This window comes from Larus michahellis, chromosome 6 (assembly GCF_964199755.1).
Source record: "Larus michahellis chromosome 6, bLarMic1.1, whole genome shotgun sequence".
NCBI lineage: Eukaryota > Metazoa > Chordata > Aves > Charadriiformes > Laridae > Larus > Larus michahellis.
Genome location: NC_133901.1, coordinates 52,910,142 through 52,933,469, shown reverse-complemented (window position 1 = coordinate 52,933,469; position 23,328 = coordinate 52,910,142). Strand labels below are relative to the sequence as shown.

The 23,328-nt window shown below is 40.7% G+C and overlaps 2 protein-coding genes across 4 annotated transcripts in view; one reads left to right on the top strand and one right to left on the bottom strand.

Annotated features, from left to right (window-relative positions):
* MAPK8 (mitogen-activated protein kinase 8) overlaps positions 1–23,328 on the bottom strand; it is a 317,667-nt gene that overhangs the window by 138,185 nt on the left and 156,154 nt on the right. For 2 of the 3 annotated variants that reach the window (XM_074591187.1, XM_074591178.1), the window contains one exon: positions 22,684–22,875. The gene's annotated coding sequence lies outside the window, so the exon portion shown is untranslated. Of the gene's footprint in view, positions 1–7,054; positions 7,074–22,683; positions 22,876–23,328 lie in introns of those variants that run through there. The other variant, XM_074591179.1, reaches the window with a different exon arrangement.
* Positions 4,471–9,708, top strand: PTPN20 (protein tyrosine phosphatase non-receptor type 20). The gene is made up of 6 exons (XM_074593048.1): positions 4,471–4,503; positions 5,083–5,173; positions 6,443–6,777; positions 8,259–8,474; positions 8,739–8,801; positions 9,637–9,708. The coding sequence occupies exons 1-6, from the start codon at positions 4,471–4,473 to the stop codon at positions 9,706–9,708; spliced, it is 810 nt and encodes a 269-aa protein (XP_074449149.1).

Here is a 23,328-nt window from a genome sequence, read left to right as displayed (position 1 = left end):
AAATTTTCTAAATACTTTAGGAAACAGTAACAAGCAAAGCCTACTAGCTATGATAGCCTAACCACTGAAAAATGCCATACATGAAAAGTTGTCTGTAACTGTGACAAATCTTACTTCCAAAAAGTTTTGGGTAGTTTTTTATACAAAGTATGTTCTTATCTCTCTGAAAAATTAAAATATCACATACAGATAATAGTTTTTCACTAGCTATATTTGCGAACTCTACTCCAGACAACATGCTATTATTACTCAAACTTACGTTCTTCAGTGTTCACACTAATTCTTGAAAATAGTTGTTTCAGAAAGTTAAAAGTGATCAAAAATAGATGAAAAAAACCACCTTTGTGTGGTTCAGATTATCAAAGCTTCTGCCATTTCCACAAGACCATGTAACTAATCCTGTTTTACAGGTCACAGAAATATGCAGAATGTGAAGGCTGCAGAAGAGAGAGTCAGCAGTCTGAGTCAGACAGCTGGAACAATGAAGATGATGATATGCCCCACAGGATTTCTGTTCTACCTAGAAGTAACTATGCAAAAACTTCTCTTGTTGCTTTAATATGATAGGCCAGCTCCTCCACATACGTACAGTGAGAAAAATGCTAATCCCTTATACACAATCTAGGAATTTGCTCTTTGTGTCTCAAAGACCAGGGCACTCAGGACACAATTTTTACCAGTGACACATATGCAGGCCATCAGACCTTGGCAACATCCACATGAAGGCGTCCTACATCAGGAGCTCTCCAACTCTTTTGGAGAACTGCTAGAAGGAAGGAACATGAGTCTGAATGTAGTTAACTGAACCCAGGGAGGGCAACTCTGCTGGCCACCACCCACTCACCACTGCTCTGAGCACCTCGGCTTTGGAACTCCAGTTTCAAAAGGATGAGCAACTCTTTATTTTTATTTTTGTGAGGGCTTTTTGTGTCTTTTGTTTTAGTTTTTGTTGGGAATTTTTTTTTTGTAATGCTATATATCATTTCCTTCCTTAAGGAAAATCTCTGAATACCTTGATTATACTCAGTTAGGTGCACAAACTGAGAACTAAGAGGAAAAGAAAGTTGTTGAATTAATTATAGCAACATCATGACATTTGTTCAAATCATGCACTATTGGACAGTGCAAAGAAATGACACATTGTCTCAGTGGCTGAACAAAAAGAAAGAACACTGTGATTTGGGTTAGAAGAAATTTTGTGGGAGCCTCCCAGTGCATAATTAAAAAATTGAAATTCTTAGTTTGTCCCAAAATGAATAAAATAAAAGCACATGGATTACCTTGCAAAAGATAGAGTAAACAGGCTGGATGTAGTACAAGGCCTTTTTCATATGTGAAAGGCAATGACACAGCTGGCTTTGAGAATTAATGGAACAAATTCCAGGAATATGCTACTAAATGTGCTTGTTATCACTAGATGCAATATGTTTTTGAAATCATTCTCCTCTCTCCCTTACTGTTCCCATACAAGTTCTCAAAGAAGTAAATAAAAAGCTTACACAAAAACATAGGAAAAAGTTAAAATTCTATCTCAAGACTTTACTCCCAGAATCATCACATTTCACCTCATATAATAACTTCATTAAAACCTGTAGAACTGATGTCCCTAAACATATACTGAAGCACTTTCACAGCTCAGGTGCTAAAGCCCCTCCGATATCATAGAATCACAGAATGGTTCGGGTTAGAAGGGACCTTAAAGGCCACGTAGTTCCAACCCCCCTGCCCTGGGCAGGGACACCTCCCATTAGACCAGGCTGCTCAAAGCCCCATCCAGCCTGGCCTTGAACACCTCCAGGGACAGGGAGACAGTTTACAGCAAGAATCCGCCTAGTTGTTCCTACAGGGAATTAAGCTGCTTCTCCCCCAGTCAAGAATAATTTGTGAAAGGAATCACACTGAGGATGCTTCAGTATCCCACAGATTCTCAGAAATACAGGTCTCTCCCTGATGCTTCTTGCCCTGTGGAAGCAGTGAATTGCTGGTGGCTCTTATCAGTAGAGCACCAAGCACAGCACCAAGCTGTGCTGGCTAGAAAACAGAAAATTAAAACCAATCTATCCTCTAGTACCTGCTGAAAGTTTGGGGGTTTTATTCCTCTTGATGTGGAAGGAAAGAGTGGTGTATGGGAAACAGTGGGCTCTGTCTGGAGCAGGGGACCTGTCTTCACTGGCACTCTCAACTAGTTAATAGAAACATCCTCACATCTGTGAGGGTTAGAGAACAGAAAGTGAACAGAAAGTGTCTTAGAAGCTCAGGCAAGGCAGGTACAAGTTGTAGCCCAGTAAAAAGCACAAGTGCAACAATTGTGTAATGGAGATTAGTTAAGAGTAGCAATGACGTCGTACCAGAGGAAAACACAGCATTGCTCCTTGTCTTCAGCCTACAACAAACCTGTAGAACTGATCATCAGGTTTTCTTTGAGACAGCTGGCATTTTATTCTTTGTCAATAGTAGCCTATGCCGTAAAGTACAAATTCCATAATTCCTCTGCCTCAAACCACTATTTTTTATCAAACAAGCTACTGGTTTTACTCTACATGGTAACAAAAGTTTTTCAATTGCTCTGGTAGAATTGTGATATTTCTGGAGATATAAATGTTTATCTGTCTTCTTAATCTGCAAGTTTTGGATCAGAACGTATACTTCAGGATCAGCTAATTAGCAAAACCAAACCCTGATTTTGGTGCATCAAAGAAATGTCTCATCTTGTTCTTGAAGGGCAGTGTGAGGTAAGATGAAAAGAACAGAAGATATTTTCTTACTTCAGGGAGGAAGAGTTTGCAGTGATAATTTCTAGCAGTAGCATGTGGCAATACTATTTTCAGGAAAGTGTTGGAAACTTGAAGATGATTCCGTGTTAAGATGTGGCCGGAGTCTCCTATACCAATATAAATTAGCATAAATGTTACAATTCTGCAAGAACAGTTTATTTAGAACAGACTGTATTGTGAAATTATATGAGGCAATAAGTTGCAATAGTTGGATCTGCTTCCAAATTCCATGAAATGTGATGCTGGTTGTATCCATGGTGCTGACTTATTCTTCTTTCTGCTGTGAACATAAATAAGACAAAGATATTTTTTTCACATTTCACTTCCACAGTATAAGCATCAAAATGTACTTCAGTACTGCAGTTCCCTAGTATTTAAAGTCAAGACTTTGCGCTATGAACAATAATAATTAAAAACTACTTTTTGTTGTTGTTGTTGTTGATATATAGGCAGAACCTTTGCTTCTGGAGATGAACTGACTCGGTTAATTAACTTTAAACCATCACTGACTGGAGTAGGTGCAAGGACTGGCATCACAGGTCTTATTCAAGGCCTTCAGTTGCGGATTGAGAATCAAGAGGTGTTAAAGGAGTTTATGGTAAAGTGTGATACCTTTTTAAGATTTGAGTGTTTAGCAGAGCTAAGAAAGTGACTTTTAGCAGCCTTCTGCATACTGTATGGGAGAGCGACTTGTATATCTTTACTGACCCAGCTTTCTCAGAGGATTATTCCAGCCAGAATGGGGCTTCTACTCTGCTGTTTGGGTGATGCTACAGTATATGAATCTCTCTCTTTCCACACAGGTCAGGCTCACACTGTTCCCTGTCCAGAGATACTGCCCACATGGAATAAAAAATAAATAATACACAGAAGTAGAGTATGAATCACTTTTTCCCAGACTGTCTTCTTCCTATTACACCCTCAGCTCTGCTGAGCATATGCCTAAGAACTATTCTAGAGTCTGCATTAAAGCAAGAAATCCATGCCGCTGGGAATTCACTAGTGTTGAAACAGTTAGTTAGTTGATGAAAGGAAAATGTTTCATATAATGCTCCAGTGATCAATGGAACTCATTGCCACACATGCTATTAAGGTCAGGAACTTTGTGAAATTAAAAAGTAACATATCTCCATCGATAATAAAAACACATAATGACATCTGATGGCATATAAATCATGAAAAAGTGTAAAATTAGGAAAGCATATAAAATCTTTTGTTTCAGGCTATAAATAGAGTACTCAGTTATCTGCAAATTCCCAAAGAACAGATTATTTCATAACTCTTCAACACAGTACTGGAATTTCCTTTAAAGGATGTACTTACTCATCACCAGTAAAATAGATTGCTACCACTTTTCCATAGTAATTACAACGTTATCAGTTTCTTTCACTTGCCTTTATATCTCTGACTTTCTGGGTACAAAATCCCGCAGGCTCAAGTGTATAGGATTTGCTGACTTTCCCTGAAGGCTCAAGGTCATGTATTAGTTTCCATTCATTCCATACCATTGCTGATGTAGGCATAGCATACTATAAGCTGAGTCACACATCTGCACAGAAGATGTAAAGATCTAATAGGGAAAACAGCGATTACCAAAGCCAATTTTATCTGAGTAAAAGCTGCAGTAACTGATGAAGATGTTAAAGAACTGTCACATGTATTTCTGTCCATATACACTGTACAGTGGCATAATGCGATGGCTGAGCATTGTGCAATGCATAACAAAGAGGTAAAAGAATGAAGAAAAGTGAAGGTAATTCAAAACTGTAAATGAAATTAACTTGCACATTCCTGCTTCCAGCTACACTGCATTCTGTCCCCCTAAATCTGCTATGAAGTACTTAACGAACATATGATTTGCACTAAACATCATTGATGCTGTTCCCTATATCTATCAATTGCTCCATCACTGAAAAGTATCCAGTGACATTAATTCCTGTTAACAGTGCAATAGTTGATGCTTTAGTCAGTATGTTATCAATTACGAATGCTGACATCTGGCCAAGACGCTATTCCAACCATCTATTTTACAGCAATATATGACAGGGATTTGTAATGACAAGAGCTGAGGATATGGGCTGGAAATCTCACTTGAAAACCCCAAAAATTTTGTGCAGGCTGAAGAAAATATAAAGCAATTTGAATTCCTTGCCTAGAAGTTTAGAGAATGATGTACTGACTCTGCTGTAAGAAGTCTATTTGCCAGTCTTGGGTCACATATAGCAGTAAAGTTTGCTCACACTGACTCTGTAAAGGTTGTCTGTGAAGGATATGAACAACACGGATTGACTATTTTTCTTTGATCTAGGCTTTAGAACACGTGAAACCAATAGATGACTGCAGAACTGGCAAAGCACCAGAAAATCGGGATAAAAACAGATACCGAGATATTCTTCCATGTAAGTATGCACACTATTGAGAACATACATTCAGTGAACAAAGACATCAGCAAACAGAAAAACAGTTATAACATTGAGATGCAGGAGGTGTAAATTCCACCACATCCTTAGTCACAGAGAGCTCCACTAAGAATGAAATGTTTTGAGTGCTCAGAGCCAGGCTGGATGGGGCTTTGAGCAACCTGGTCCAGTGGAAGGTGACCCTGCTTGTAGCAGGGGGCTTGGAACTAGATGATCTTTGAGGTCCCTTCCAACTCTAACCATTCTATGATTCTATGATTTTTCCAGAAGAGGTAGAGTTCACATAAGGATGTCTGTATTGCACAACATGTAATTTTCTGAAGTATCATCTTCCACAAGGCAGAACTTGGTCTGGTAGGGGGCCAGCTGTCTTGATGTTTCCTTCCCTCTTTCTCAGAGATATTGATCTACATTTTTGTGGGGAAGTGTAACTTGAACTATAACAGCAGTTCTTTAAATCTATTTAAATGTACAGCTACATCTACTGCTTGTGACACAGCGGAATTCTGAAAAGTACAGTGGAAATCATGGAGTTATGTAGCTCTTGGAAAGATAAAGATTCTTTCAGAAGTATGTGAAAGCTTAATATCCAAATAGAGCTTTCAGCTGCTCAGCTCTGATCTTAGTCAGAAACAAGTTTCATCACTGATGAGCATTCATTTTAGGAAAGAATTCATTTTAGAAGAGAGATTTGAGTCCAAGAGCTGAATGATTGCTCTTACAAGGATTTCCAAAAAATAATGTACTGCCCAATGATTCCCCAAGAGGTATCATGACAGAGGGAGAACACTTTCTGGACCCTTGATGTTTTTCTAAACTGCAGCAGCAGGACAACACATGCAAAATTTTTAGCCGTTACCTCTCTATATTAATGATAGAGTATACATTCTCAGAAGTTTCCTGTTTTATAACAGCAATATCCAGTGACAGTGTTCCCAAGCCACACATTAAAAGCAGTGCTGGATACACGGTTTTGAATCACTGCCAAACAATTCTATGGTAATTAGAAAGCTTGTCAGAGTGTTACACAAGTATCTTAAGAGAAATAAAGCTGCAGTGAACCATACAAATCATCCGTGGGAATTCCTATTAGCAGTGATTAATATTAGTGCTACTAGCCAAATGTGTTCTACAATCCAGAGGCATACTTTGCTGCTAGAGGCTGAGGTTGCCCATCTTCTGAGTGCTGGAGATGGTAGAACTGTTTCACATCTACAGCTGAAATAGCAACTTTCTGTTTTCGTACAGATGACAAGACACGAGTTCCTCTGGGAGAAAAGAATGGCTACATTAACGCAAGTTACATTAGAATGGAAGTTGGAGAAGAGGAACATTTCTATATTATAACGCAAGGGCCTCTGCCATCCACTACGGCTGATTTCTGGCAAATGGTCTGGGAGAGTGAATCAGATGTGATTGCCATGATGACAAAAGAAGTGGAGCTAGGGCAAGTCAAATGTCATCAATACTGGCCTGAACCTCCCCATGACTCCGTAGACCTGGCTAATTTCCATCTCAGGCTAGACAGTTACCAGATTCTGGAATACTTCATAATTAGAACAATAGAAATGATCAACAAGCAGGTCAGTTGAGTAAACTTAATACTTTCATATCTGATGAAATTGATTAGATATTTTACATGAGTAAATACTAGTAATATTGTTTGCTTCTTTGTAACATTTGCTCAGTATCTTTTAGGAATGTAGAAATCTGGGAAATTAGGGTTAATGAGATGCTTCTTCTTTGCTCATTGGAAAAGCAATGGATCCAATATTACATACAGTTGGACAAGAATGTCCAAAAATTAGTCCTTTAATAGTCACAGAGCTGGTGTGTTCAGTGTTTTGCAGAATTACTTACTGTTCTCATCAAATCAAATCAGTAAGGGCTTCCAGAACAGATTCATGTCCTGTAATGGTGGCTGGAAGGAAAGAGGGGAAGAAGGTGGTTTTAATCCTAGAATTTAGAACAAATGATACTTCTTTCATTCATGAAAAGCCATGAATACATGTGAAACTACAAATCTAGCAGTAAATTTTTAGAAAACTAACAAATACAGAATTCAGGTATAAGAACATGCAAACTGAGGCAACTATAAGTCCATCAGTCTTGCCTCAATATTAAGTAAAGCTTTGCAAAGATTTTTGCAGGACATATTAATTAATGGAATAATTAAAAGATTCGTACTTGTGCCAGACTAACTTGGTGTCTTTTTCCATCAAGAAAACAATTTCTTTATATGAAGAAAACACAATTCACCTAATGTTCCTGAGTGTGAAGCATAGTAAAGCATTTTATATGAGTCTTCCCAAAAGATTAATAAGATGGAAGATGGGCCATTACACATAATCGTTTCAATGAACATGTTATGTTTGCTATGTTTGTCTTGGACCAGTATCAAATTACTACAGAAAGCCACAGGTTTACTTCAGCAGAAATCTAGACATGCATTCACCAGGTAGTTCTTCTGCATTCAGCTTAACATGTTTTGGCAAGCCGGCAACAAGAAGTACTGTCCCAGGACCATTCAATTAATACTCTTTTAAATCTACATTATGAATATTCTTGTAAGCATTTTTTTAAGTTGATTTGGTTTGTGTGTTAGGGTATCCTACCACAAATTATTCTTATGTATCTGATAGCCAGAATAGCATTTACAATCCTACTGTCGTGGCTATCACATTACAACCCTTCTATTAGTATGGCTTGGTTCAGTTACAAAATCAATTTTAGTAAACAGTACTGGAATGTTCTAATTTAATGAGTGTTTTTGTTTTTCCTTTCTACCCAACAAATAAGATAACTACATCCTTTTGGGTCAACAGAGTAACTTCAGTGTCTCACTAAAATTATATGAAGTAAATTTCCTACGCCTGTGTCTTCTGAGTAGATTTCTGAAAACCTAAATGAAACCTTAATAGGGTCAAGTATGAAAATCTGAAGACTTGTAGGATAGACAAACAATTGACTAAGAATGAGGCTGAAGGAAAATTTACCAGTGGAATTCCTTGAAAATCAGTCTTAGGACTCATCATTTTTAACATTTCTGGTCTTTCTGTTCCAGACAGAAGAGAAGCGCATTATAAGTCATTTGCAGTTTACTACTTGGCCAGACCACAATACACCCAAAATGGCTGAGCAGCTTGTAAAATTTATTTGCTACATGAGAAAAGCTCACAGCACAGGACCTATTGTTGCTCACTGCAGCACTGGCATTGGAAGAAGTGGAGTTTTGTTGTGTGTTGAAGTTCTGCTCAGCTATATAGAAAAAGATTTATGTGTAAGTATCAAACAGATCATCAAATATTATGAACTGGTATGGATGTCATTAACATGGGGTTATCATAGATCAGAGTAATTCCTGGTAAAATTCGCTCTAACAAAATTGAATAAACCCAGTTTTTGTTGTTTTAAACCACAAAGATAATAACTACAAATATACAATCTGTAAAAGAATTTACTCACAGCTTCCCTATCTGAACATGCTTAAATCTTTCTTTATAACTTGCATGTCAACAAAATAAAACCTGCTCTCTTCTGATAGTTCAACATCAAGCAGATAGTGAGAGATTTGAGAGATCAGCGTTTTGGCATGATCCAAACTAAGGTAAGTTTTCAATATTCAAGTAGATTATGATTTTTAAAAGCCTTAATTAGTGGTACATATAGACATGCTTTGATAAAACTGGGGCTTAAAGCATGATTTTAGCCCTCTCACTTGAGGAAAATAACAGCCTTCCAGGCAAGCGGTGTCTAGATTTAAATATGAAAGGACTAGCCCTTACTAACTTACTGAAATAAAAGCAAAACATCAATATAGTACAGATGCCAGTCGCCCCTGCTTCATCCCCCCCCCCCCCTTTTTTTTGGAAGAAGAAAAGCAGGGATCAATAACAAAACCAGTGAGATACCATAAACTCTACCCTTCAAAACTGCGGCCTTCAGTTGATTTCTTGCTATTGATGAGTTATCATCACCTCAGTAAACCCCACTACTGCTGAGTTAAACCTACCCCTGAAAAGAGTTTTCACACAGGAAAAGACAAGATGCAGCTAACTCAAGTTAGAGCAAGCAGGTGGTGGGAAGAAAAGCAAGACAAGACTAGGATAGGTTCTTCCTCTTGGCAAATATTTTATTACATGCTTTGATACATTTTTCTTCAGTAAAATGAGTAAGCATGTGATTAAGCAAATAGATAAGCTTCACTGACCTAAATGAGACTTGAGCACATGCTTACAGGTACTGCATTGAATAAGAAAGTGTTCCTGAACTTTTACAAGTAAAGGAACAAAAAGAACAAGGATGCTCTTAGATAGCTAAGTTTTTGTATCCATGTTGCAAAGATGCTGATGTTATAAACAGCACTTCAGCCAGTCCATCCTTCTTTGTCTAGAATTTATGTTGAATGTAACCAGATGTTTCACATTGGTGTCTGCATACAGGATGAGTATTTATTCTGTTATGAAGTTGTGCTGGAAGTCCTTCAGAACCTTCAAGCAATGGATTCCTACTGACTGCAATATGACTTTTCCCTGCTGCTGTTTCCCTTGGACTCCAGGGACCACTCACGAATTGCTTTAAAGAGATGTCAAGCCAGCACAGACAAGTGTTATATTACATGCTTTGTTAGATCACTCTGATTTCTAAGGCATTTCAAAACGTTGCTTAACATGTCCTGGGTAAGGCATTTAAATCTTGGCTCTCAGTTTGGAGAAACAGACAGCCAGCACTACAACAATGCTGTTAAATAGCCATGGACAATTTGCATGCGCTGTGTAATAACGTATTATTTGTTAGGAAAATATTTTGGGACTGTGACAAGGAGATAGCAGCCTTCGTAATTAGCTTTACTTTCCAGAGGGCAACTACAAAGATTTAAGATTCTGCTGCTGTTGGTGGAAAATTAGTTGTCCCTTACATATTGTTATGCACTATTGGCTTCTGGACTGCAAATCAGTATTTTCTACAGTAGTTATGCTTTTGTGTGCAAGGACTCAACTTGTTTACCTTTGGTTGCTTGAACAATGTAGAACCATTTCCAGTCATCACTCCAGCCCAGGAATTTATACCACCATCACTAGACATCTTAAATAAAGAAACTCACAGAAAAATAGGATGCCTTTAAACCCTGGATGGTTCTCTTCAAAGCAGGAAGAACATTCTACTAATTGGATGGAATATTAATTTTTCCCAGCAATATGAAAAGCTGTAGATAGCATCAGTATTCTTTCATTCCGCATCCATGTAAAAAGGAATGCAATACTAAGCAAGATGAAATGACTGTGTGTGCATTGTGGCACGCATATACATTTCATCTTCCCCTGATCCTTTCCATTGATTAACTACCTTGTAATTCTTATCTAGGATCTGAACCCATCTATGGGAAGTCTCACTAGTTTCAGTAGGGGCTGAATCAGATCTTTACATTAGAATAAATAACTCTCTGTACAGTTTATTTCTCTTGTAAATAGTGTTTCTCTTAGTGTGAGTTTGAGTGGATTTGAGCAGAAATCTGCTGTTCAAGTTTGTAAGATTGTACTTGTTTCTATAGTGCTACTTCTAAGTCCTTTATCTAGAAGGTAATATATATGGAAGTGAAGTTATTAGATGTGCATTGGAAGAGTAACTTTTAAACATATGAATTTATTCCTAAGCATTTATTTAACTGCATTGTACATATTTTTAAAACTTTGATTTCAGGAAAGGAGAAAATATTAAGAGGCATTTGAATATAAAACTGCAGTAGAAGCAAGACAATAAAATAGCTGTTTATTTTCATTATGAATGAGAGGTTTATGGTTCAGAAAGAATGAGGGATTAAATACAAATTAAAAGTATGACCTTTAGAAAAAGCCACTGTAATACAATTGTCATTAAGGCCAAGGGCCATTATTTCTTTCTGCCCTCAGACAGTCTGCTGGAAGTCAGGAAAATACAGAAGTGAAATTTACGATATGAGCCAGATGCTACTTTCAAACATATTGATCCATAGAGATCCAGAGTAATGCTAAATCAGCGGAGTAACCCTGGACTTTTATTGGTATAAACATCAACTGAATTCAATGTTTTGTCTTAAATTCATTGAATTTGAGCCTTCCCAGAAGCATTACTCTCCATACATTCTGCATTTACTATCTTTATGTTGCATATAAAGGACTATTTGCACAGTTTTGTCAAGTGTCATCAGCCAAATTTTTGTTTGTAAATTTGTTACCTTCATTTGGTATTTGGCCTTTTGCTTTGATTTTAATTACTGCACATGTACTACTATGCAATGAATGCACTACACTGCACATGAATGCACAATTCACTTTTTGCACCACAAAAATTTTAAAAAGCTTCTCAGTGAAACTATTCCTGTACTTTATGCAAAGGTGTTTTTTCTGTCATTTAGAACAAGCATTCTGGATTTAGAAAACAATCTTCACGGCATTATTTGTTCCTCCACATTTGTGCATCACCTTTGCAGATGTTCCACAGAAGTGTTTGCTGTTTGACAGAAGTTTTTCCTGTTTTACAGGGATATTAAAAAGATTTCTGAAAACAGTGAATCGCGTTTCATTTCAGTTTCATTTTATGAAAAAGCGGCTGTAATACTTAACTACTAACCAGTAAGAGCTCTAGGGAAAATAAACTTCTATTAATTGGGGCTTATATTTAAACTTCCTCTGAAGGCAGATTTTGTGATGATGGTGCCTTTTGCACATTCCCCTAAAGGAGGTATTAGTGACCTCTGAAACATTCTGCCATATCCCATGTTCTTACCCGCTAGGAATATAATAATTATGTGCTTTTAAACAGATAGTATGGTTACGATCTCCATAATGACATCCTCACTCAGACTGAACTTTGTTTTGGATGAGACGTGCTTAACACAGATCTAGTCCTCTAAGGCTGCCAGCAGAGTAAGATAAAGCAGAACCATCTTTCCAGATATTTTATAATCTCTTATATAACAAAGAAACTTTCACCCAGAGAAAGTCTCAGAGCCTCCCAAACCAACTTTGAGTGGAGCCAGATAGATGCAATTTACCACAGGCTGGGTCACAGGCCCTCCACCTGTCACAGTCCCGGAGTGAATCTGCAGAGCAAGTTTCTCAATCCACAGCCTGAAAACATTTTAAGAAAACTGCAGACTTGCAAGGGTTCTGCACGTGTTTGCAGCCAAAGGCTGGTCACCTCAGTACTAGTACTGCTCATGAGCTCCACTGCTGACAGTCAGCCTAGACAGCAGTTAAATTCTGAGGAGGGAAGGACTGAAACGATAGACACAGCTTCCTCCTACAGTAGACACCATGTTTGGAGAAAGAAACAATGACTCATCACCAGAAAGTGCTTAGCAGATGTGGCTGCTGTAAATGCTCTCTTGGAGATGCTGAGGAACTATCTGTTCTCAGTTTCCTTTTAAAGGTAGGATTCAGGGGTTCAACTTCCAGCTGTGCTGCAGGCTTTCTGAATGAACCAAACCACTTGAACAGGAACACTTGAACTCACAGGTTTCGCCATAGAATCATAGAATACCAGGTTGGAGGGGACCTCAAGGTCCAACCTTTCTTGGCAAAAGCATGGTCTAGACAAGAGAGTCTAGCACCCTGCCCAGTTGATTCTTACACTGTCCAATGATGGGGAACCCACCACTTCCCTGGGGAGATTATTCCAATGGCTGATTGTTCTCACTGTGAAAAATTTTCCTCAGGTGTAACTTGTACCCATTACCCTTCATCTTTTCCATCCCAGTCCTTTGATCATCTTTGTCACCCTTCTCTGGACACTCTCCAGCTTGTGCACATCTTTTTTGTATAGCTGTGACCAAAACTGAACCCAGTGTTCCAGGTGTGGCCTAAGAAGCGCTGAGTAGAGTGGGATAATGACTTCTTTAACTCTGCTGTTGATGCCCTTGTTGGTGCAACCCAGCATCCTGTTGGCTTTCTTTGGTGCAGCAGCACAGTGTTCACTCATATTGAGCTTGTTGCTTACCAGAACCCCCAGGTCCCTTTCCACAGACCTGCTCCCCAGCCAGGTAGATCCCAGTCTGTGCTGCACTTCTGGATTATGTTTTCCCAGGTGTAAGACCTTACACTTGTCCTTGCTGAACATCATAAGGTTCTTGTTAGCCCACTCTTCCAGCCTATCTAGGTCTTCCTGCAGGGTGGCTCTCCCTTCCAAAGTGTCCACTTCCCCACTCAGTTTGGTGTCATCAGTGAACTTCGTCAGGGTACACTTGATCCTACCATCCAGATCACTTATGAAGATATTAAACAGAGTTGGGCCCAGAGGGGGCCCACTTGTGACAGGTTGCCAGTTTGAAAAGGAGCTATTTACCACAAAATCCTACACATGAAAGTATCTTTCCTCAGTCAGAAAATAGGCTTCTACTGCTCTGGCCCATTTCTGATGGGATATTATTTAGCATATAAAGTGGTCTGACTGGAACTTGCACACATCCTAATATGCAAGAGATTTATTATGGTACAGAACCTCAGTCTATGCCTGTGGTCACACTGCTTATTTCAGAAGCGGCACTGAAATCACTACTTGTATTTCTAAATCGTGTTACTCTACCACCTAGTCACCAATCAGGACAAGCAAACAGAAAGGACACATTTGTTGGAGGTAGTGCCTGTCATAACCAGCACTCAATACAAGTAAATATCTGCTAGTCCTCAGACTCACAGTATAGCACAAAACCTTTTCAGTGATATTCTATGTTCAGACAGTAGCTTCTGTCAACAGAACAGCACATCTAGTTCTCTTACTCCGGGGAAGCAACAGTTTTACTGCCATTGCAACTGTTGCTAAGTTTTTTGCCTCTACCATTTTATCTCAATTTAAAAGCAAGTATAGCAAGGACAACCATCTCATAGCTATTAAGTTACCAAATCATGTGAGTAGGGGAAAACCAGTGTCTCCATCCTTCGCTTTAATATCTTCTTTGAGTTCCATGGACTCAGGACTGCTTCATGCTGACGGCATGAGAGAATGATGACACTGTTTACTCTAATACCCCATCTGCAATGACAAGATACCTTAAAATGTCCACACATGCCAAAATGGGTGCTACTGGCCAAAAGAACATTGTCAGGTTTGAATAATTATCTTTAAAAAGTACCAAATTGTATTTTTTACAACTTGTACTAATATAATCAGGCTTCCTTTTAGTTTTCTTAGAAAGCCTGAGAGATGAGTTTTCTCTAACTGTCTGTTCGGTTGGAGTTTATGGCCTTACTGAACAACAGAATCTTCTGCGGTGGAACAAAGAGAGTAAATGCAGACACAGCTAGTACTGCAAAAGAACTGCAAATACTGCCATCTGTGGGCAAATCGCTACTGCGACAGCATTAATAGCAATTAGTCACTCGTGTCGTCGGCACAGAACCAGTCCATGAACTTTCACTGAGGTTCACTCAAAACTGTAACCAAGACAGGCTTGGCAGGGTGCCGTGCTCTTGCTCCAGCCTGGCAAGTCCCCTTCTGGCCAGGCAGGTGCCACGTGCTGCTGACAACTATATAGCCATACTGCTGCTGGTCCTAAAATAATGAAGTACCCAGTCGGCCTCAGGAAAGGGTATCTGGAAATCTGACAGGATCTGTCCAAACCTGACAAGAGCCTAACTTATGAATAAACTTGCCCTTGACCTTAAAGCAGGGGTGCTTTTGGAATGAAACACTCTTTCTTCATTTACTGAAAATTATGAGTAATGGGAAATCCTCCTGGAGGATTTACAAGAACTGGTTTTATGAAATACTGTGAGCAGATTAATCTAATCAGGTTGGGGTATATTTAGGGTAAGAAAATCCCTGTAAGCTGGTTTCTTTTGCCAAATATGCTGCAAATTCACCTGCAGAATGAGGATAGCAGATAGTGTCACTGTCGAGGTTTAACCCCAGCCAGCAACTAGGACCACACTGCTGCTTGCTCACCCCCCCCACCCCAGGGTAGGGAGAAGAGGGAGAAAAGGAGGAGGAATGGAAAAAAACTTGTGGGCTGAGACAAAGACAGTGTAATAGAACAGTAATGGAAGAGGAAAATATAATAATAATAATAATAATGATAATAATAATAATGGTAAAATATACAGAATAAAGTGATACAACACAGGTCGCTCTCACGTCGATCTCGGTGATTGCAGATTCCTGCCCCCTGGCCAGCCCCCATTTATATACTGAGCATGACATCTGTGGTATGGAACATTCCTTTGGCCAACTTGTTCTGTCTATACTCCCTCTCAGGTTCTACAAGAAGCTGAAAAAGTCCTTAACTAATGCAAACATCAGTTAGCAACAACTAAAATACTAAATCCAAAACACAGCAGCTACTAGAAAAATATTAACTCTATCCCCGCTGAAACCAAGATAGGCACATATCTCAGTGTAAGGATCCCGATCATTGCACATCGAGGAATGTGATCCACATAAGGGTTAACATGAGCAAGCCAAGTCCAGCCAGTGCTGCACATACAGCTTAGCCCTCAGGCCTGTGTTGTGCTCTTAATATCTCTTAGCCACAGAATAAACATAGCCAGCTGATTGTAACAGAGAGCCTGCAGGCAGCCCCACTTGCTACTGGTGATTATGACACCTGCGAGTTCTTGCCTTTACCTGAAAGTGCAGCAAGAAGTTCTCATGTTCTTTCTGCTGGACACTAGAAATGCTGAATGGAGTTATTTTCTTATGAGAAAATCATATAATAGTCCACATGACCAAAATGGGGTAACCTTTCCATGGACAGGGTCTGCATGGTGTCTGCACCCCAATCAGATGCCTGTTTGATGCTGCACAACTTGGGAGTTCCATGCATCTGAAGGGACATACAGTTATCTATACTATCCTCTCTTCCTTCACAGTGTTAGCACTAATAAACAGCACTTTATACAATACTTTACATAGCCTGAGTGCCTTTCTTACTGGTATAATAATGAAACAGCACCTCCAGGTGCAAAACACTCAGCTACCAGTGAAGGACAATGGTATTTCTCACAGCTGTTAAATCACAAAGCTGGGCTCAACATGAAGATTGCCTGCCTATTCCTTGCAAAGATGACTGAATATTATTGTAATACTACAAAAAATAGATGCCATCTGAGATCTCTACACTGAAAAGGGAGCTCGCCCTTGCAGTCTAAGCAGACTGAGGGTGACGGTCCGCTATTAGATCAATCTCTTGAATGTCCAGTAATGTGTGTGATGGAAGGCCACAAAACTTACAAAGATATGTGCAACAGTAAAGTGTGATTCACATGTAATGTCGCACCGAGGTAGCTCTGTAGGTTTAGAAATAAGCTTGTGAAACCAAAATAGTTTTCTGTAGTGCCATACAGGTATCATATTTCTTGTGTTGGTCAATTACTTGATGCACACTAGAAATAACAAAACCTCCTTTAACATGCTTCTCCAGGGTCAATAACATGGAAAAATTAACAACGAACCACAGAACCACAAAACCACAGAATAGTTGAGACTGGAAGGAACCTCTGGAAAGCATCTAATCTAAACCCCCCAATTCAGAGCAACGTCGTCTAGAGCTGAGGACTGTGTTCAGTTGGGTTTTGAATTTCTCCAAGGATGGAGACTCCATGACCTGCCTAGGCAACCTGTTCTCCTATTTGACTATCCTTAAGGAAGTTTTTTCTGATGTTTAAATGGAATTTCCTGTATTTCAATTTGTGCCTATTACGTCTTGTCCTGTCACCGGATACCACTAAAAGGAGTCTGTTTCCACCTTCTTTATTTCTTTACTCCCTCCTATCTAGGAATTTGTACACAATGGTAAGATCCCCCCCGAGCATTCTCTTCTCCACACTAAACAACCACTGCTCTCTCAGCTTCTCCCTCTATGACAGACATTCCAGTTTCTTAATCATCTCAATGGCTTTAATATGCCAATACTGATTCAGAGAGAGGACAGGATTCCATCCAACAGCTGCATGTCTACTGAAATTAGGAGATACATTTTTTTTGGTGCCCACTAGCATGAGAGAGTTGCTGTTTTAATACCATTTATGCACTGATCAAGGCCCGAGGAGCCAATATGGGAGTTTAAGAGAAGCTGCAGAGTCTGGAGTATCTCTTGGATGTCATTCTGCAAGATCTGCTAGTGACCAGCTCCACTTTTTAGCTAGTCTTAACTCTTCAGTGTCTTTCTTTGTGTAACTGAGTTCTGTCCATAGCTCCCTCACATAGGAAGCAGGTGGCTGTTTAGAATTCATTGTCCCTTCTGCACAGCACCAGATACACACGCATGTCTGAGGAACAGTGAACTTTTTGAGATCCCGCTCTGAATTTTGCAGCTATTTAGCTTGCTCATTAAACCATTCAAAAACAAAAAAAACAAAAACCAGCTAAAATGCCCGAGAGCAGTACACCCCCAACCAGGCCACAGACACAATGAGGTCTATACAGTAGCTGTCCACCACCCAGCTCATTACACAACCTCGCAATTAACTGAAGTTGCCTGTGCTCCTTCCCCTCCCTGCATTTGTTCTATTGAGAGATGACAATTCCTTCTCCTTCCTGTTCAGCCCTCTTGGAAAGGCACCCTAGCGATCGTAGGCTTTCCTTTCCCATCACACTGCTGTTAAAAAGCTCCTAACTATTTCCCTGACCACTTCCATGATGACTGAAGTAGATTTTGCCCCGGCAAAGCTCTAGCTGCGGTACCTCTTGGCCCACTCAGTACACCTACCAATAACTCTCAAGGCAGAAATGACACGCTGTGAGCTTGCTTAATGCCAGCATCCTTGGATGAGTGACAAGGACACTCTGGGAAATAATGAACATTAGGCAAATGTAGCTATAGCAACACTAGAATTCACAAAGCAAATCCCCACCATGAGTGCAAGGAAACTGCTGTTATTGTATATGTAAAAATGCTGATAAAGCAGGAACTTGGGCTAAAGCATCAGGAGAGAACATGCCCAGCCTGCAGTCTTGCCATAACCAGTAACACACACAAAAGCACACCTATAGCAGACAGAAACTTGGCTCACACACTTTTGGAAATGTTGGGTGAAATAATACATCCCAAACTGCTGAGTCTTTACAAGGAAACCCCAGACCTCACTCAGCCAGCTCCACATTTTACCGCAAGTTTAGCACCATGTCATCAAAGGAACCATCTACTGGTAACACTGTCCTGGTGATCAGGAGGCTGCCGTTCCTCCAGAGGCAGGAACTGAACCTCGGTCTCTCACTAAACTATCCTGCCTCCACCTCACACCTATTTTATCCCCTGAAACCAGGCAAAACTTGCAGTTGTGTATTCAACAAGAACACAGACAGTGCTTTCTGACTTTTTTTTTTTTTTGAATCCTAAGCTGAAATAATTTAATTACTCCTGGGGAATTTCAACTTTCAATAGATAAAAGAAATAAAGAGTTAGTTTATTTAACTTGGAACAGCACTGCACATATTCCTCAAGAACCCCTGGGTTCCTCTCTTCATCGTATCTATAATTCATTGTAAGACAAGTTGCTTAACAGTATCATGCCTCATTGTCCTTGTCTACTGTTTTGCTGTCTTAGAGCAGATGCATGAGTCATGGGTAATGCTTGCAAAGTATCATGGTAGTACTCAAGGAAAAGGCAATACAAAGCATAAAATATTCTTCATGCTTGCACTTTTCAGTTACCACACATTCCCCTCCACCACTGTGTGTGAGTTAGGGTATATGTAGCAAGCATCTGTCTCTATTATTAGGAAATTTGTGCTGCTTCATTAAAGGAAACATTTCACATGACTGTGAGGTATTTCCATTGCATGCGCCTGTCCCCTGGAAGGGGTGCTAATGTATCATTTGAACAGCAAGTAGGAACAAAGCGGTTATTTCACAGCTAGAAATTCTATTAGTATCACCTAACTTGAGCCACTTAGCACAGACTGAGCATCATTCCTTTTGCTTGACAGCAACTTTAGATCAAAAGATCTAAAACTGTTCCCATAATCAGAATCCAGACAAAGCCTGGGATGCCAGCACCAGTGGGACCACCACGTCTCTCAGCTCAACTCCTTCAAACCACCATTGCTCTAGGCAACAGCAGCTCCTTCCAGAGTACTCCACGCCAGCTCCTGCTGAGATTTTCAATCTCATGGAGATTTACCCACCTACTCCCCTTCTCATCAACATTCAGTCAGATCCCCAGCTAAGAGTGCGGGTGGCTGCTGGGCTATATTGTTCTGCTAGACTCTGTCAGCGGCTCAAAAGGCCAGGTTCAATTACCAAAGGAGTCCTCCTGGGGACTTACATAACACTGGTTTGAGCTCTATCAAAGCATCTGGTGAAACTCAGTTACCTCCTTGGAGTTCTGTGAAGAGCACTGAATAAGCTGGGAGCACCACCAACAAGTAAATACCTTAAAAATATCCATTAACTAAAACTTTTCTTCCGTCCCCTTTGTCAACAGTTCTCCCTCTTAATTGTTCAGTTAATAGGGCAACAGGTTTGCAAACCCCACTTCTGATTGTGCACCTTGACTTCCAGTAAGTAAAGTCCTTGAGGAATCCAAAGTGCAGCTTGGCTACCTCCAGGTGGTCAGGACTGCACTGGTCAATGGCCTGTAGCCAGCTGAAATGATTACAGCTTTGAGCAGGGAAGAGAAAATTTTATCAAAGCTGCTGCTCTCTGTAGCTTCAGTCCAAGTTGCCTCAAAACCATTACACAGATCAGCTCCCTGGGAAGTCTTCAAAAAGCAATCTACATACAGAACTCAGAACAGACAATAAAGTTTCTTACTGCAGCCCAGGTTACCACTTAGCTTTTCCAGGACCTGTGCCACACTGCTGCTGATAGACGAGGCTGGTCCTTAATCAAAGAGCGTTTGGTCCCATTCACTTGTCCACTCCTTACCAATGCAAGTTTGGTAAAGTTTAATCACACCCTCATCCCTTCTTTCCCACCATTTACACAAAAATAATCTTTGACTAATATGTTTGTGAGATGTGTTCTGGCTGCTCTTCTCCCTGTCCACCAAAGGGAGGACACTGTCCTCTCCACAGCTTTCAGACACAGGGTTTACACATGTTCAGTTCCCTTTGAGGTTTCCCTTCAAAACTCCAGTACTTCTCTTCCCGTCAGGCTGTTCTTTGAACACTGACTGGGATGTGACCAATCTGCTTTTAATTCTAATTTCTTCTTCAACAGCTAGGGGTACCAAGTCTGTATATTGCAATTGCCCTGGCTTCTGGAAGAGGTAGCATATATCCATTCCCAATTATATTGGGTTTGCATGGCAAGGTTTTGGTAGCAGGTGGCTTCTGTGAGAAGCTGCTAGAAGCTCCCCTCATGTCCAATAGAGCCAATGCCAGCTGGCTCCAAGATGGACCAGCCACTGGCCAAGGCCGAGCCAGTCAGCGACAGTGGTAGTGCCTCTGGGATAACATATTTAAGAAGGCGTGAAAAAAAATTCACCAGCAACTGCAGCCAGAAGAGACGAGTGAGAATATGTGAGAGAAACAACTCTGCAGAGGCCAAGGCCAGAGAAGAAGGAGAGGAAAGAGGTGCTCCAGGTGCTGGAGCAGAGATTCCCCTGCAGCCCGTGGTGAAGACCATGGTGAGGCAGGCTGTTCCCCTGCAGCCCATGGAGGTTAACAGTGGAGCAGATATCCACCTGCAGCCCATGGAGGACCCCACGCTGGAGCAGGTGGATGCCTGAAGGAGGCTGTGACCCCTTGTAAAGCCCATGCTGGAGCAAGCTCCTGGCAGGACCTGAGGAACCCATGCTGGAGCCGGTTTGCTGACAGGACTTGTGACCCCGTGGGGGCCCACAGTGGAGCAGTCTGTTCCTGAAGGACTGCAACCCGTGGAAGGGACCCATGCTGGAGCAGGGTAATGGTGTGAGGAGTCCTTCCCCTGAGGAGGAAGGAGCAGCAGAGACAATATGTGATGAATTGACCAAAACCTCCATTCCCTGTTCCCCTGTGCTGCTTGAGGGGAGGAGGTAGAGAACTCAGGAGTAAAGTTAAGCCCAGGAAGAAGGGAGGAGTGGGGGAAGGTGTTTTAAAGATTTGGTTTTATTTCTCATTATCCTATTCTGATTTGATTGGTAATAAATTAATTTATTTTTTTTCCCCAAGTCGAGTCTGTTTAGCCTGTGACAGTAATTGGTGAATGATCTCTCCCTGTCCTTATCTTGACCCATGAGCTTTTCATTATATTTTTCTCTCCCCTGTCCAGTCGAGGAAGGGGAGTGATAGAGCATCTCTGGTGAACACCTGGCATCTAGCCAGGGTCAACCCACCACACCAATTCATCTCGCATTACAAACACACATGATCTCTACTGGTCTGGGAGAAAACTGGCAGGATTGGGAAGGCCATGTGCATTAGTGTGGATGCATTCACCAGCCTACAGAGCCACGGGAGCAGACTGATGATGGATGCAGGCTGACAACAAATTATGTAGGAGATGGGGCATGCAGGGAAAATTCCCACCTTTATTTAACTCCTTGGAGTAATGTCCTTTTTTCTTCTCACCCTCTGCCAAATCACAGAATAATCTACACTAAAATGAGACATCCATTCACTCCTCATTCTAAGATAAAGTAATATGTGTGTTTCTGTGTGAGTGCACAAGTACGCATGTATGTAACACTGCTCTCTACAGAACAGAATCAAAAACATTCAACGAAGTGCCCTTTTACAGCCACAAGAGATTTTGTCAGTGGGGATTTTGCCTTCATTCCTGTCTGTGCTTTGTGCAGGAGAATCTTTCTGCCCCAAAAGATGCCATGTGTGTAGCGTGGCTTTCTCTCTGGGGATGGACTTAACAGCTTATCACTGCATCATAATAGTACCATGAACACCTCAGTATCAGCAGACCTGTTTCCTGATCCAGTGCTGGTCTTGGAAGCTAAAATTGTGGGCTTACCCACCACTAAACTCCAAAGATTCCATATAGTCTGCTATGTTTAAGGTCTGTCCAAGTAGCTTTAGGCTCATGCCCTGTGCTCACTATGACCATGTAAATATCCACTAACTACATGAGCTTTCAGTATGGTCCCCATCTGTGTGTAGTTTTGTGTTTGCATGAACGTGAGGCTAGGGCTAGCAGAGTACTAGCAGGAGGGATGGTGACGATGATCTGTCAGAGGGGAAAATCACACTGTGAGGATATATGTGATGGACTCACTGGAGTGAATTAGGTCACCTAGTGCTGTCATAAACAATAGAGCCAGAGCTCATACAACAGCAAGCAGCCTCCCATATGAAGGTCTTTGGACAATTGGCTCTGCTAATAAGGTTACCAGCAGTGATACTACACGTCATGACATCACTGCAAAGACGAACTGGCAGAGGTCTGAGGAGCTCAAGGCAGGCACCCTGAATCCTTACAGTGAAAAATCTTTCTCCTAAGTAGCTAAGAGGATATCCACTTTGGACTTGATGGATTTCAGCCTGAAAATCCACCCTGCTTTGTCCTCTAACCTACCTCTTTGTTACCGAAGGATGAAAAGATAAATAGGCTGCAGCAACAGGCTGTGATTATTTAAACTTACCAGTGACTTCAATATCTCAGTTCAGCATTCTTCAGTGTGGGAGGGTGAATTTCAGGAATTGCTGTGTATCCATGTTCTGGAATCTCAGTAGCAGCTGGACGTGTGATGTAGCCTTCAGAGTCACTTCTGAAAAGTTTGACCATCATTTTACTGATTTCCTGTTTCTATATCCATTCTTTCCCATTACAAATCCTAAAAAGGGATGAAGGAGAAAAGAAGATTGATTGGTAACATGTCAGACTCTTCCCCCTTTATCAAAGGCCTTACAAAACCCTTGGCAAATGCAGGAAATCCTCTGTCTTTTAGGGGACATACTGCTTTAATACCTAAAAGACACTTTTTATTGGTTATTAGTTGGTCCTTCTTGTGAAGCTGCACAAACGCTGTACACAGCTAGATCCAAAAAGTGCACTTGCAAAAATGAGAGCAAAGGCAATAGTACTTATGTTTATAGCATTAAAAAGATCTAGAAAAAATGGAAAAACTCATTCACATGCATCTGCATGCAGATCAAAAGGAATAATTCGTTTGAACTTCCAGCAACCTACTTCCACTTTGCTTACCAGAATTAGCCTGAATATAACATTAACTACACTACCTTTCCCTTAACTGAAGTTTTGTGCCCATTGTCAGAGCCACGCCTAA